Source organism: Electrophorus electricus, chromosome 12, assembly GCF_041902795.1.
Source record: "Electrophorus electricus isolate QZ-2024a chromosome 12, ASM4190279v1, whole genome shotgun sequence".
NCBI classification, from domain to species: Eukaryota; Metazoa; Chordata; class Actinopteri; order Gymnotiformes; family Gymnotidae; genus Electrophorus; species Electrophorus electricus.
Window position 1 is genome coordinate 11,301,972 of NC_137508.1, and position 15,046 is coordinate 11,317,017.

At 40.0% G+C, this 15,046-nt stretch overlaps 1 protein-coding gene across 5 annotated transcripts; it reads right to left on the minus strand.

The window, feature by feature from the left end:
- Window positions 1-520: 520 nt before the first annotated feature.
- gng2 (guanine nucleotide binding protein (G protein), gamma 2) lies at window positions 521-11,387 on the minus strand. 5 transcript variants are annotated; one of them, XM_035531257.2, is made up of 5 exons: window positions 11,196-11,387; window positions 5,251-5,332; window positions 2,226-2,310; window positions 1,796-1,904; window positions 521-1,685 (listed from the first exon to the last, which is right to left on the minus strand). In XM_035531257.2, exons 4-5 carry the CDS (start codon window positions 1,880-1,882, stop codon window positions 1,557-1,559), a joined length of 216 nt encoding a protein of 71 aa, XP_035387150.1. In that variant the 5' UTR covers window positions 1,883-1,904; window positions 2,226-2,310; window positions 5,251-5,332; window positions 11,196-11,387; the 3' UTR covers window positions 521-1,556. The 5 variants fall into 5 exon arrangements, with proteins under 5 accessions (XP_035387150.1, XP_035387149.1, XP_081580871.1 ...); XM_035531256.2 differs by lacking the exon at window positions 11,196-11,387 and adding an exon at window positions 10,842-11,075 and having other exon boundaries at window positions 1,796-1,920; XM_081724745.1 differs by lacking the exon at window positions 11,196-11,387 and adding an exon at window positions 10,842-11,075 and having other exon boundaries at window positions 1,796-1,920; window positions 5,136-5,332.
- Between the last annotated feature and the right edge of the window lie 3,659 nt (window positions 11,388-15,046).

The following is a 15,046-nucleotide window of genomic DNA, read 5'->3' on the forward strand; positions in this document are numbered from 1 at the left end:
TCCATGTGATGCCATTACCTTGACACCTACCCAGTCCCTAAGCTGTCATTTGAGTCTTTATGAGCAGCAGTGATTCGTTATGTGAAGGAGAGAGGAACACGATTGTCCTTTGTTCCGTGCAGTAAACAACAAGACCACCGTGTTATCGTTGTCTTCCACTGACATTCCAGAGCATGCAGGGGCAGTGTTTAAAGTTGATGGGCAGTAGAGGTGTCCTGTTATGGAAATTGCTCTTGCATATGGACATCTTGCATTAGGAGGCGTTCATATGGAGTTTTTCTTTAAAGGAATTTCAGAACAGCCGATTCCTGGTGCAGAAATCTTTGAAATATTAAAGGACTCTTAAAGGATTCTTCCTGGCTTGTGTTAATTTTCTAAAGTACCTATCCATAAGCCTGAATGTAAGAGTCAAATATTTAAAAGGCATTATATTTTAGAACTATTGATAAAATACCAGCTGTTTGATGTTTAGAAACATGGATTTTCTAATTCCTGATTATGAATTAAACAAATACAAAAGTTTCAGTTTCCATCATCATGCAATTGTTATTTAAATTACCACAAACATTCAAATCATACAGCACAACACAGGAGTTTTTTTCTTACAAATAGTAAAAAGAGACCTGTTTTTGAAGAAGAAAAAAATTAATTTGCCTGCTATACATAGTCAATATTATAATAGACATTGTAAAGATAAGTATCTATAAGGAATATTTCATGTGTTCAAATCTTTCATAAAAAATGCTTTTAGCTATCTGTTGTTTTTAAATTAAAAAAATTCACATACAAACAAAGCTACCTAAGTGATGTATACTAAACCCATTTGAAGGAAATAAACAATTATTAAAACAAAGCAAATGAAGAAATCAGAACATTTCCATGATGATCAGATTCATAATCTGATCTGGCCAATTTAAGTAAATCCAACATAACACTGGAATATCTCAGAGAAACCATGAAATACCGCACTGAGTACACTTCTTGCCTACTGGCACTGCTGTAATTATAGGTGCTCACAATGTAATGGAAATGCATTAATGTCAGGGGCTCACAATGTGATGAAACTGCTGTAATGTCAGGGGCAGGTAATGTAATGGAACTGCTGTAATGTAGGGGCCCATGATGTAGTAGAACTGCTGTAATGTAGGGGCCCATGATCTAACAGAGCCGCTGTAATGTGAGGGGCCCACAATGTAATGGAGTTACATAATGTCAGGGGCCCACGATGCTTGTGCTGTCTCACATATACACATGCACAGTGCGGGCTCTCCCTCAACACTGTGCAGGGAGGCTTCCGCTGGGCTTGTGGTCAAACAGTGGAGGTTGTAAGCGGCAGCCGCTACACCTCAGCCCTCAGCACAAGATCTGTGTTTGTAACATCCATGTGTGTGTGTTTGTTTGTGTGTGTGTGTGTGTATGTATGTGTGTGTGGTGGGGATGGTGTGTGTGGGTGTGTTGTGGTGGGGATGGTGTGTGTGGGTGTGTGTGTGTGTGTGTGTGTGAGAATGGGTAGGGTCCCAGAGGAAGCGGGCAGCCATGCGGCTGGCCGGCACCACCTACAGGATGGTGCAGAAGAACTTCTTCTCCCTGAAAGGGTTCTCAGAGGCAGGCACAGGTGATAGCAACGGGTCCTCCTTAGCGTGAGCCTCGCAGTATGACATCAGGTCCGCGGCTGCCTTGGACACCTGTCGGGTCACGCACATACTCAGAGGGGTGAGTGTTGAGCTTATGTGTACCTTTATGACTGACACTTTTAGCTAGCATCATTTTAGGATGAAGTAAAATGTTTGCTCACTTTTATCCGGTCGATGTTGGCCTCCATCTTGAGCTGCTCCACCAGTTTGCGGGCCTGAGCAATGCTGGCGGTGTTGTTGCTGGCCATGAGACTGCTGGACGTGGGCCGCCTGAACACAAACACACCTGGGGACATGAGTCCTTATCATCACATGTGCTCAAGCGTGTATGCATTCCCACCACTGACTATGTCAGCAGGTATCAGTGTTCACGACAAATGCCTGTCCCTCTCCAGCACACATACACCAAATGCACATGCACGACTACATCCCTTGTTTTCTATCACGATAGTCACTGTTTTAAACGGCCTCGTGCAGCCTAGCAACATAATTAGAGAAAAAAGAGGATTTGACTATCTCTGTTCTACCTGTTACCATGATATAAAGACCTATGAGTATATCGGTATGTTTTAGATGTTGTGCAAACTATACCTTAAATCTTCAATCAGCACAGACAATACGTTGTCCTCTTGAGTCTTTAGCTCAAAGACAATACCCTGTTCCTCTGTTTAGACTCCTGGGTGAAGACAGAAAAAATTTATTTTCTTCAAAGGAAAACAAGCCAAAAATGTGCCATCTTTATATTGAGGTTTTAATCCTCAAATGTGCATACAATATAAACCACTTATTTGAAGAGCAACAATGGGCCATGAACTGAGCAGTGAACATACTAATGGGCCAGGTGGGGTGTTAGTGAAACAGACTGATCACTGCATGATACTTATGCAGTGTTATTAAGAGGACAGGATCAGGTGTGTGTGTGTGTGTGAGAATAAAAGAAAGTTTGTGTCATTCTATGTCACAGTGTATGTATTGAGGGCTATTTATCACTTTTTTGCCTATAATAAAGCGAAATGTTTAACTTAGTCAGGACAATGAGGAAAATGGTTTTTAAAAAAAACACCAAAAAAACATACATTAAAAAGCCTAAAAAAGCCAAAATATTTCCATTTGGTTACTGAGGTTAAGTTTGGGGTTAGGATTCGGTGTAGGCATATCATTATGTATTGACTGTAATAATACATATGCATATATAAATGTCAATAAAAGTATCCCACAGGGATAGTAATACAAGACTCTTTCTCTCTCTCTCTCTCTCTCTCTCTCTCTCTCTCTCTCGCTGTGTGTGTGTGTGTGTGTGTGTGTGTGTGTATATGTGTGTGTATGCATTTAGGTCTTGTGTGGTCAATATTGATAGCAAGCTGTGAAGCACCTGTTATGTCTGTAAGCTGAAAGTATCTGTGGTGTATTAGAATTTTAAATCTCAGTGGGTCCACCTGCAGAAAGGTTAACTACAAAGGCCTACTAATGAGAGAGATCAGCAGGGGGCGCCATAGTGTCATCTGTCACAGTGACCTCATTCTTGTTAATCAGTCCAGCTTGGCCTGCTGACTTCGCTACATCCAGGAGGAGCGAGGAGCCAATAATACTGCTCTATTATTTCTTCACCATTAACGAATGCAGTCTTATTTTGCTTCTGCTGTCAATCATCTGGATGCAGCCAAATATAAAGCAGTTTGAAACTCAAAGACATGAAACAGACTGAAAGGGCCTGATTCTGTGAAAAAACAGAATGAGCAACAAATGAGAGGATTTTGCAACTTATGGGTCTGAAGTAACAAGCATTCGGTCATCCCTTTTAAAACAGAACTAATACAAGTGGCTAATGAAGTCAGTCTCCTGATGTCAGAATCCTTAATGATAACGTTCCTATTCTTACTACATTATCTCCAGTCATATTTCCTGCCTTTATTATGTTACTGCTCTGGAGTCACTGCATCACCTACTAACCCATGGATAACAACATTACTGTTATAATCAGGAAACAGCATGCCATTATGTAGAAGGCATGTCACTGGGAATTCCGCACTGAAACAGTACGTTTGCTATTCAGCAGACGCTTGAACCAAGCCAGACCAAATAATGCTGGCCCCATCACTGGCCCAGCTGGAAACAATCTTCAAAACATGATATGTTAATGGCAGGACAATTTTTGCAAATGTTTACATTTAATGATTAAATCTTTTTTTAAAAGAAAAAGGTGCTTCTAAAATCAGTAAACCCTCTTTTGCAATGGACATCTGTTGCTAGGCAACTGAGACATCCAGCAAAGGGTAATGTTCCACACTGAAATCAACAGTGCAGCCAGAGATAGGCCAAGTAATAAGGAACTCTCATTTAAAGAGATAAGAGTGGATATCACAGGCCTCTCAGACCACAGCCTCAGTAAATTAGGACTAAAAAGGCTTTTGGAAGCTCAAAATGCCAGCATGTGCCTGAGACAGTGAAGTGTTTGAGATCCCAGTTCCTGTTTGTCCTCAAACGACATTGCTCACAACCTTACCTTATAGGGGCTCGGGGAGGGGGAGAGAGAGAGCGAGAGAGAGCGAGAGAGAGAGAGAGAGAGAGAGAGAGAGAGAGAGAGAGAGAGAGAGAGAGAGAGAGAGAGAGCAGTGCCTGTTATAGGAATAGGAACAAGGAACTGGGTACTTCAATCCCCGGGTGTTTTAGTTGACTCATTGATTTGCTGCTGTATGTAAGATGTGAGATGTAGTAATATGAACAAGCCTCAGCCACAGAGTAAATCAACCAGTGCCATATATCACAGGCATTCCAGACTACTGGATGGGATGGCCCAGCAAGGTTAAGGTCTAGATTTCTGTGTGGCATTACCAAATATCCCTACTGGGTTTTTTAAATGAAATCTTCTGTCTCAGAAAGTCCTAATCTTCACTAATCATATTCTGAGGTGTGCACTGTGAAAGACTGGGAGAGGGACGCGGATGTTTTTTGTTTAATCTGGACTCCTGGAAAGGGAGCCATATGTCTGCTCTTTACACAGTGCTACTCCTAGTGGTAGGAAGGAAGGCCAGCAGGGGACCCTGAGGGCATCAGGGAACATCTTCCTAGGATTCCTGGGAGACTTATGATTTGAAGACTCTCCGTTTGTACAGAAACCAATCTCATTGTCTGTGGTATGTTTTAATGAGCATACTTAATTCTATTGTCAAAATGTATTGCTGTTAAAAGTGATAGATGGCATCTCTCTTACAGACAAACAAACAAACACACACACACACACACACACACACACAGTCCACTCTTATCTCTGCCATAATGCATGTGTGAGCCACTCTAAAAGCTGTGAGAGCAGCTGATTAAGCCCTGCCCTGGCCTCCCAGCTATTAAACTTTCACACAACTTTTCATTATGGCCCAGGTGACTACAGACCACAGAGCTTTATAAAGAACAGGGACTGGCTGAATGGCTAAAACGTAACAAGAAGCAGAATCTTTTGGAATGTAGGTTGTGTGTGTCCAGTGACGGGAGAAATCTTCTTACAAAAGATTTGGTTTGGGTGTATGAGGACAATGCACCCCCTTCCCTTTTTCACATCTTGCTCTCTTGTACTCATATCTCAAGCATTTCTTTCTCTTCCCCATTCCTGGAAGCTGACCTATAATGGTAAATGCGCTGTTCTCCGCTCATTCGCTTGGCTTCGCTCATTCAGTGTGGGAGTCAGCTTTGTTCTTCAGATTCTGTAAAGAAATCAAAACACCATTTGGTCAGAGATTATGCAGCAATATATCACATCAAAACACCATTTGGTCGGAGGTTATGCAGTCATATATCAAATCATGTGATCATGTGCATGCACCACCTTAAACTCACAAGTGGGTGAGAAACCACTTAGCACTCCTGCAGTACAACATATGTAGCATCCTTGTGTTCTGTGCTTTTTGGCCATTTTAATGTAAGGCCAAAGAAAATGTGTATTGAACATATGAAGCAATTATCCATGTCTGATGTTTATTGATATGATACTGTAAAACAGTAAACAAGTATTTGTTCTAGCCGTTACAGAACTAGCAATCTTTATAGCTTAATAACTAATTTCATTGTCACTATGTGCCACAGTCAGCTCCAGCCCTATCTGATTAATATAAGGAGGCATGAGTGATGCAACCCTCACAACACTCAGACCTCCACAGAATGCTCAGAGCTGCAGGAAATGACATAAGATACAGATGTGCTATTTTTACTGTGCTGCGGTTTAAAGGGTATGGGATGAGTAAAATGTTAGGCTGAGAGGAAGCCCATTAATTATCACCCCTTCCTTTTTACTTCACCTTTAAACTTTTTAGGCTCCAAGGGTGCATGCACACCCTTGGGTTTACATGAGCAAAAAGTTTGGATTTGCCTTGATGTTGAAATACAGCAGCATTTGTTGCAATTACCTAATGAAGACATGTGATGTGAATTACAGAGAAATGCCAAACTTCCCTGTGGGACTTCATAAGGCTCATGTCCTCCTAAGGGCTTACAAATAGAGCTCAAGAGAAAGGGAAGCATATGGTTATGGTAATATTCATATTGAGCCAATATTTTTGCAAACTAAATTATAATTATAAAATACAAAAAAGGAAAGTAAACCTATCCTTCAGTTCCAAGCTCACAAGCCTCCCAAACCTGATAAATGACCCAGTTACTCTATTACTCTGCCAGAGCAACTCTTCAGCAGCAAAGAAATCCATCATCATGAATCACTTCCACACAGGGACATTCCAGCAAGAATTCAGCTCTCAAAATCTCTCCTGTGTCAATACATCCTGAAACCAATTAGATGCTAGTGGCTCTGACAACTTAAGGCAAAAAATCTGGTTCATCACTATAACATAACATCCTTAGGTCCAGTGGCTCTGACATAACTCATGGCATGCGAATGCATAACTGCCAGTTTTCCACTGGAAGCAAAAGAGTACTTCAGGAAACATATTGCTTATCCAAGTATCTGAAGCTAAAAACTAACTCATACACGAACACATTTGAGTTTGGGCCTTGTCCAGACAAACTTTTGACCAATTATTGATTAAGTTGATTAAAATGTTTATGAAATGAAATATGTAATTTAAGTGTATTTAAAAGAAAATATTTTACATATACTATATGTAATGTTTATTTATTTATATATATATATATATATATATATATATATATATATATATATATATATATATATATATATATATATATATATATATTTAGTTTTTTGTTTGTTTTTTTTTCTTTTTCAAAATTGTAGTAGAGTTTCCAGATGACTCTAGACTCCAGTCTGGTGAAGTATGCTCAGTTTTCATCAGTACTTTTGAAAGGTTTGTTGCCTCTAGTTTTAGGGTGGTTCAATAAAAAGATGTTACATAAAAGTTGGGATCATAACTGCACCACATCTCAGAGCAGGACTTCTATAGATCCCACTCACTGAGAACCTCAAAAACAGCTGTGCAACAGTTAACAAATCACAAGCAGCCAACTGTGGAAACTAACATGTAAGCGTGTGTGAAAGATTTTTTTTTCCTTGCCGTTTTTCATTTACACCAGAGGTTTCCAAGTAATTCCTTACATCCCTGTCTCAGTTCTTACATTTGTGTCCCTGACAAAGAGTAGACTTTGGAGTTTCACCAGAGCCTCCATGTGCAGTCACACCTCCTGCCTTACTCTATAGCCCTGTCAGCTCCTTGAGCCGCAGTAGAATGCCCTAAATGAACAACACCTGCCTGGCAGCACCTGGAAAAGAGGACATAGCAAGGGGTCTGAGCTACACTTGAAAAGTTTCCACAACCTTTGCCAGAATAATACATCAGTGCATTGTTAGCAGGGGGATGTAAGGAGAGTGAACCCAGGTTAGGCTGCCTGCAAATTTCTCATAAAAATGCTTCCTAAATGGCCTGTGACATGTTTCTTCTCTGTGTATAAAGCGCTTCAAACATGTCACCCCTCTTGACCTGGTTTTAGCTTACAGATGCATGTAATGAGGACACACCTAGCAATCCCATGACTCAACACTTCCTCTCCAGAAAACACCCAGTAAATGCCTTTAGCCATGGATTGCCCTTATGTTCATCCTCTGCTTCAGGCTGAGACTTTAACAGGGCTCAAGAGACTCACTATAAGCAGATGTTGAGTTGTTAATATTACAAACACAGCTTCTTCCATGGTATCTGTGGTTATGTTTGTTCTGCTGGAATATAAGGTTCACTGCCACATGTGAACCTTTTAACAGCATTTATTTCATTTCAATTTTATAGAATTTTTTTTTTTTTTTAGACCTTATATGAAACAATTTAATGTATAACTCAAAACAATATCCGAGAATAACATGCTCAAAGGAAATACCATGCTCTATAATAAACTCCTCATTATTCGTAATGCTATGTCTTTATTTTTATGTTGGTAGCTCTTTCACCTGACTGAGGGGTTGAAAAGAAAAGGCTTTAATGATACCACTTCCATAAAACATTTTGTTTCCAGGGAAACAGGAAACTGTGTGTGCGTGTTTGTGTGTGTGTGTATGCATGTATGTACGCATGTGTGTGTGTAAGAAAGAGAGCGAGAGAGAGAAAGAAAGAAAAAAAGAAAGAAAGAAAGAAAGAAAGAAAGAAAAAGAAAGAAAGAAAGAAAGAAAGAAAGAAAGAAAGAAAGAGAGAGAGTTGGAGGGAGAAGGGGAAAGTGTGTATGTTTGATGATGTTTGAGTGTAAATTGGTTCACTCCATACATTACAATGTATGGACCATACATTACAATGTATGGACCATACATTACAATGTATGGACCATACATTACAATGTATGGACCATACATTACTCACACTACTCTGCTAATAACTTTGAAAACTACTAATACTTGTGAACACTGCTAATAACTGTGGAAATTGACATGACTTTGACGTTTGCTCCAGGGCACTCAAAGAACATGTATGCCCATGTGCTTTTTCCACACTCATAATATCAAATTATAATCAATCTTTACCATCTCCTCGAAATAGGTGTTTTTCAAACTACTGACACACCAGTTTTAGATGAGGTTTAATAGTGACTGCACCTTAGTTAGAAACAAATTACATTCTCACTGCAGTATATTTAAAATGGCTTTAAGTGGTTACATGAGATTTTACAGCTAAATTTTAGTGAAACAGTCAACCAGATTAGAACAAACTATTGATTAAATAATATATTTTGTCCATTTAGTAAATGGTAAATGTGACACATTAGAGAACCTCAAACTGAAATCATATACAAATCTTATTCCACAGAGAAATTCTATTCAAAATAATTTGACAACATATGATGGAAAATCAACAGAGTAGGTTTATGTAGACATTTACGTAGCGACATTTGTATCCCTATTAAATACGTGCTCTCTCACTGAACAGAATGGTCAGAACAGACAGACGCAGTATATATTAAGAGAGTTTACATTATGCACCATTCTGAACTCAAAGCATTGTCAGACCAACTTTGCTACAAGTTCATTATGAAACAAATATAACATACTGTGTGTGGTCAGGGGATTAAACAGATGGGAGGCAGTGCCTCATTAATAACTGTGATTTTAAATGAGGTTACTGATCTGACACTTAGGCCTACTGATCTGATACATGGCCTAAACATGGTTCTGTACTGAAGTATAAAGGCCATTGCTCATGTTTATGTCACATTTAATTGTAAATGTTGTCTTTTCTTTCTGTTTTGGCTTTTCTTCCTTTAGCAGAGCTTGTGATGGTTTGATGTTAATGGGCATGTCATGTCATTCCAGCGGTAATGTATCCTGCCTGTTTAAACATAACAAAAGAAAAACATACCAACTGTCTGTCTCTACAGAGAATGTGTGTCTGTGTGTTTAGCTAAAAAACAGTGTATATGCACACACAAACACATACACAAAAGTACACATATTTGATCTCTTTCAAGTGCTCTTCTGTTCTATGGCATATTTATTAATTTACTACACAGTTCCTTTAGAGGTTTCTGAGAACGACACACACACACACACACACAAAATGGGATGTCAAAACGTGAGCTACTGCATAAAGTTATACAGGCGTGCGCGAATGTCACCATGCATGTCTGTAATCAGACTCATACTGTTATATAACGTAGCACAGAGCTGTGATTATCGCAGGCGTCACAGAAATACATACAGCATGGCAGCTCAAAGACTCACGCAAGATGCACTAAAGACCAGAAGACACTGAACTATATCACATCAGTGTTTAGTGCATTGAAGATCAGCTTTGAACCATATCCCATCAGTGTTTAGTGCACTGAAGACCATCTCTGGACCATATAACATCGGTGTTTAGTGCGTTGAAGACCAGCTCTGGACCATATCACATCAGTGATTAGTGCATTGAAGACCAGCTCTGGACCATATCACATCAGTGATTAGTGCATTGCCAGCAGGAGCACAGGCCCCACTCAGGGCTTTTATAAGCTTTGAGTGATGAGCTACATGTTATGTGTATACTAAAGGCACACAGAGCCTTCAGCTTGGATCCACACGGCCAAACATGCCTTCCAGAGAGGAAAACTGCTCCACACGCAGGAGAATTCAATGGGAACTCCTTGGGGATTCCTCTCATATATTCCGTCTTTTTCCCCCACCCTTTCCATCTCTTGTTCTCCAGTGTGTTCTTTATCCCCTTCCTCTCCTTCCTATCACACCTTTCTCAAATGACAAAAAATCTTCCCAAACAGAAACAAACACAAAAAAAGAAAATCCAAAAAATAACCAAAAAATCTGACTAGCTGCATTTTACACATTATGCAAGGTGCAGATATATACTTCCCTCATTCTCTCTTGGATAAAAATGCAATGTGCTTCTAGAGCAGTCTCCAGTCTATTTTCCTCAGCCCTTTTTAAAGCTGATTTTCACTGACATGCATGCCACTGCTATGGGCGAGTGGTGTCTCCACACATCGCTGCCCAGATGGAACATTCTACAAACAATTACACACCCACTCACATGCATAGAGGAAGGCATCATCACAAAGCGTATTAATGAAACACAGATATTGAACAAACACAGGTGTGCCGACTAGTGAAGAGGCATCCTGCAATTTCAGAGAACACGTTTGGAGGGCTTTTGCTGTAAGATGTTCTATCTTGCAGAAAAATCTCCTTTAACGCTTGCATGAACAAGCACACATCCGTGCGTTATCATGATCTTCCTTGCCCACGGTGACACGATGCAAAAGTCTGTGGCTTACCTTCTTCGTGACACTTTGTGCGTTTATGTTTATGTCCTCCTGGAGATCCCAAAACAAAACTAGCCAGGTTTCTGTAACAGCAGCCAAAGGTTCTCACACACTGTTCTGCTTCCTCACGCTTCCTCAGAGCAACACATGCGCACGCGCGCGCGCGCACACACACACACACACACACACACACACTGTCTGGTACACCTCTCTAGCTGACAGCCCTTCGCTTGCTCCGCCCATGAGCCAGCAGGAAGCAAACTTAAACCCACTTCCCCCCCCCCCCCCCCTTTCTTTGAGCACACACACACACCCCCGCAAAAAAACACTTGCACGCGATCCAGTAGGGAATGTAGAGCCTTGTACCTGCTTTTCCTACAGCTGCTTCATTACGCAGTCATGTCCCTTCCCCTCTTTTTGACAAGCACGTTTTATGTCGCTGCACCTGTGACACTAATTCTAGTGTTTCTGATGTTGTGCAGATGCACGTCTGCTCTGTGTAATTTCCTCTCACCCCACTCACTCCGTTTCGCAGCATGCACTGCTCAGCCAGTCCTTTGCTGTGACTCTGGCACAGTGCTGACAAGCAGAGCAGATAAATGTGCCCCTCCTCCAAACAGTGTGCGACTGGTAGAGAAAGAGAGCGAGCGAGGGAGAGAAAGAGAGTGTCATTTTTTTCTTCTTTGCTGTATGTCCAGCACTTGTATGTACATACATAGACACTCACTCTCTCTGTCTCTCTCTCTCTCTTTCTTTCTTTCTCTCTCTGTCTCACACACACACAGCTTGGACCAGCTCAAGGTAGTAATCAAAATTAAAGCAAAAGATTAAAAAAGTAATTCCATACATCCTCCCCACAGATAAACACGCACACACACACACACACACACACACACAATGAGGTTTCACATTATAGCCCATATATAGGATTATGGAATATGTATGTTCACATGGAAAGGTGAAAAGCACGAGTATCCAATATATATGCATGTATATGTATGGATGGATGGACAATAATTATAGTTATTAGGAGAGATGTGTGAGGAGGGAGTTGAAGTGAGAAGCTGCGAGAGGTAAAGCACTGGTTAAGTGTGACAGCTTTGAATGACTGTAATGTAACCAGTTAACCAGTGATCTCATTACTGAGATTCATCAGAAAGCAAGTAGAATGATCCTAAAGACCCAGCTGCACTGACTACTCACTAAAGTATAGCTAGAGAAATATACATACAGTACACAGTTACACACCCATTCATAATAGGGCAGATACTACAAAGGACTGCAATTAGACAAACCATGTGTGTGTGTGTGTGTGTGTGTGTGTGTGTGTGTGTGTGTGTGTGTGTGTGTGTGTGTGTGTGTGTGTGCGTGTGTGTGTTTGTATGGATATGTGTGTGCATGGGGTGGGGGGGTATGGGTGGGTGTAATAAAGCGAGAAAGTGATATAGAGCTTGTGTGGAAAATGTTTGTGTGTGTGTATTTTAATTCTAATTGTTGGCCATCTGGTACCTCCAGCCTGCCTTATTGCCCCGTGGGATAACCACAAGCAGAAGGTCATCATTGAAAGCATTGTCACCCAGACCTTCACGCGTGCTAAAGGAACAAAGGGTCCATCTCTGACACAACCGCATGTTTGCATATAGGCACTCGGTTTGTGTTCTTTCGCACTGTGCAAAGGCCTTTGTATCCAATGCCACAGTTTCAGAAAGAGCTTCTTCCTCAGCTTAGCAATAGATAAGTTAAAAGTATACAAACGCACGCTCAAGTGAGTGTGCCAGTCAATGGACCACAAAGAAACAACAGCCGTTCCTGTATGAAAATCTGAAAAAGGAAATGCCACGGCTTGAGGAAGGGGTTGTACTGGTGATTAAGGACAAGTTGCTGCTTTTTCAGCCCAGAACTTAAAAGTTTCCATTTATAATTAAAAACCTTCATTCACAGAGGCTCCTGTTTGCAAAAAAATAGGGTTTTTGTGAGTTCATGAAATCTTAAATTATCAACCTACTGGACTGTGCTCAAGCTCAGTGGGAGCTTTCAGAGGAGTGCTAGGCTTTTCTATACTAAAGCTCAGTGGCATGGTTGCAAATGATAGGAAACCATAATTGAATAAGTCCTGGGTTGAGAAACTGCAAAGCTACCCTTTAAGTCATGAGGCCTTGTCCTCTGTCCCATTTCAAAAGCAAGTGAATCAGAGGGTGACTGAGACAGAGAGTTAAAACAGGAGGTGGGAGAATATGAAGAAAAATAAGGATGAGAAGGAGGGGAGAGAGTATGACGAAGATCCTGATGAAATGGATTTCCCCCTAGTTGCCATGGCAACAGTAGTGGAGGGTAAATAATTTCCTGTACAAATGGGCGGTTGTGAGAAATAGAATGAGAGCTGTATTGGCTCAGACTATATATGAGATTTAATGCATTAATGTTAGTTCCAGATAGCCACCCATTAACATGTTTGTGTCACTGTAAATTTGATCACAAGGCCATCCTTCACCTGTAACTGTGGGACAGTTAATAACCCTGCCAGTCTCCTTAACTGAGCCACCTGTCCCACCCGTTTTGGTCACTGGTCATTGTTAACTTTTATTTTTGTGCAAGTGTATGCTAGTATATACACACACACACACACACACACACACACACACACACACTTTGAGTACACTAAGATGCATATTAAATTTTGCTATGACCCCTCCTATGGTATTGAGTATTATTGCCAGTAAAATGTATATAAAGCTGAGAGAACGAGAGCAAGAGAGAGGGCGAGAGAAAAAGAGATTGCTGATTGGCTAGCATCACTTTTGCAGAATATATGAAAAAACAAGCTACACCTACTGTTCCTCAGACAGGAAGACGAACAACAGTTATACAGCAAGTCAGAGAAGCAAACATAAAAAAATATATTGCATCGCATGATTCATATGCCTGTTATGGGCCGTGATAAGCAGATTTGGGGTAGATCTATTTCTATAGCTTCTTGAAACATATCCTTATTGTCGTTTTTTAAATGATTATTTGTTAGACATATTTAAAAGCCATTGAACAAAACTGAACTGAGCATGGCGTTTCTAACATTTATATAACATTATCATGTTTTCTTTGGAACACCTGTTTAAATTGTTTACAGAGTTGCATTTTGAAGGATTTCTTAAACCTTGCAACGCTACTACTAAATTTGCAGCTACAACATCTTGCCACTGAGTACAACTTCTAAAACGTAATATAAATATAATGAAGAACTAAAAACAGACATGAAAAAATATGTTAGCTTACTTCATGAGTTGCCTTGTCTATTTCCACATTAGCCATATATTATTAAAAGTATCCAAATTTGCAATTCTGAACAGAGGGTTCATAGCATAACAAAGTATAATCTATTATCAGTCTTTTGGTGCAGGTTCAATTAATTTTTTCCCACATCCTCATCTCTAATACAAGACTCTAAGGTTTCAAGGTATAACACAATATACGAGCTGCCTGAAATCACATACTCAACCACAAATTGTAACAAACACTTGATCATAGGCATGTGATGATGGAGACATATCATTCAATTACTTCATAGTTTTTAAGATATGTGTAGATGTGTAAGGATTAGAAATTGACAGTGAGTGCAGCATTTTACTAACAATCCTTGTATTGTCATAAACCCCCTCCAAACCCATCCAACACCGCCACCTTGTGGCTATATTTGTAAATCGACTCATTCTAAAATCACGTTTATGAACCCTTGAGCACTACCGGGATTTCAGTCTGGGTGATGTAGTAAACAAATACTCATAAGAGCTTTATATGTCAGACTGATAGCAAATAGATGATTTAATTGCAGTAATGAAACATAAAGAAATAAGATGTGAACTATCTTATGCTAGGAAACAATAATAAAATATATCATCTACTCAAGAAGTGACTGTATTTTTCACATATTGTTTAATCTCTAACATCTTATCTTCTGGATGTTTGTCAAAGTTTTCTTTCAAAAAGTTCAAATACTGATTAACAGTAAAAAAAAAAAAAAAAAAAAAAAAATTAACTCTAGCCTAGTCCTTTCTTGGGGTTTATATTAATGCTGCTGAGTGAAAATATAGCCTAGCCTAGTTCTTTTATGTTTTGATTGTGGGCCTAGATTTGGCCTATACCAAGAATAACCTACTTAATTTTGGTGTTGGAAGGGACACTTTGATGAACTCCTTAACATGAGAAACATTCCTCATGTCCAG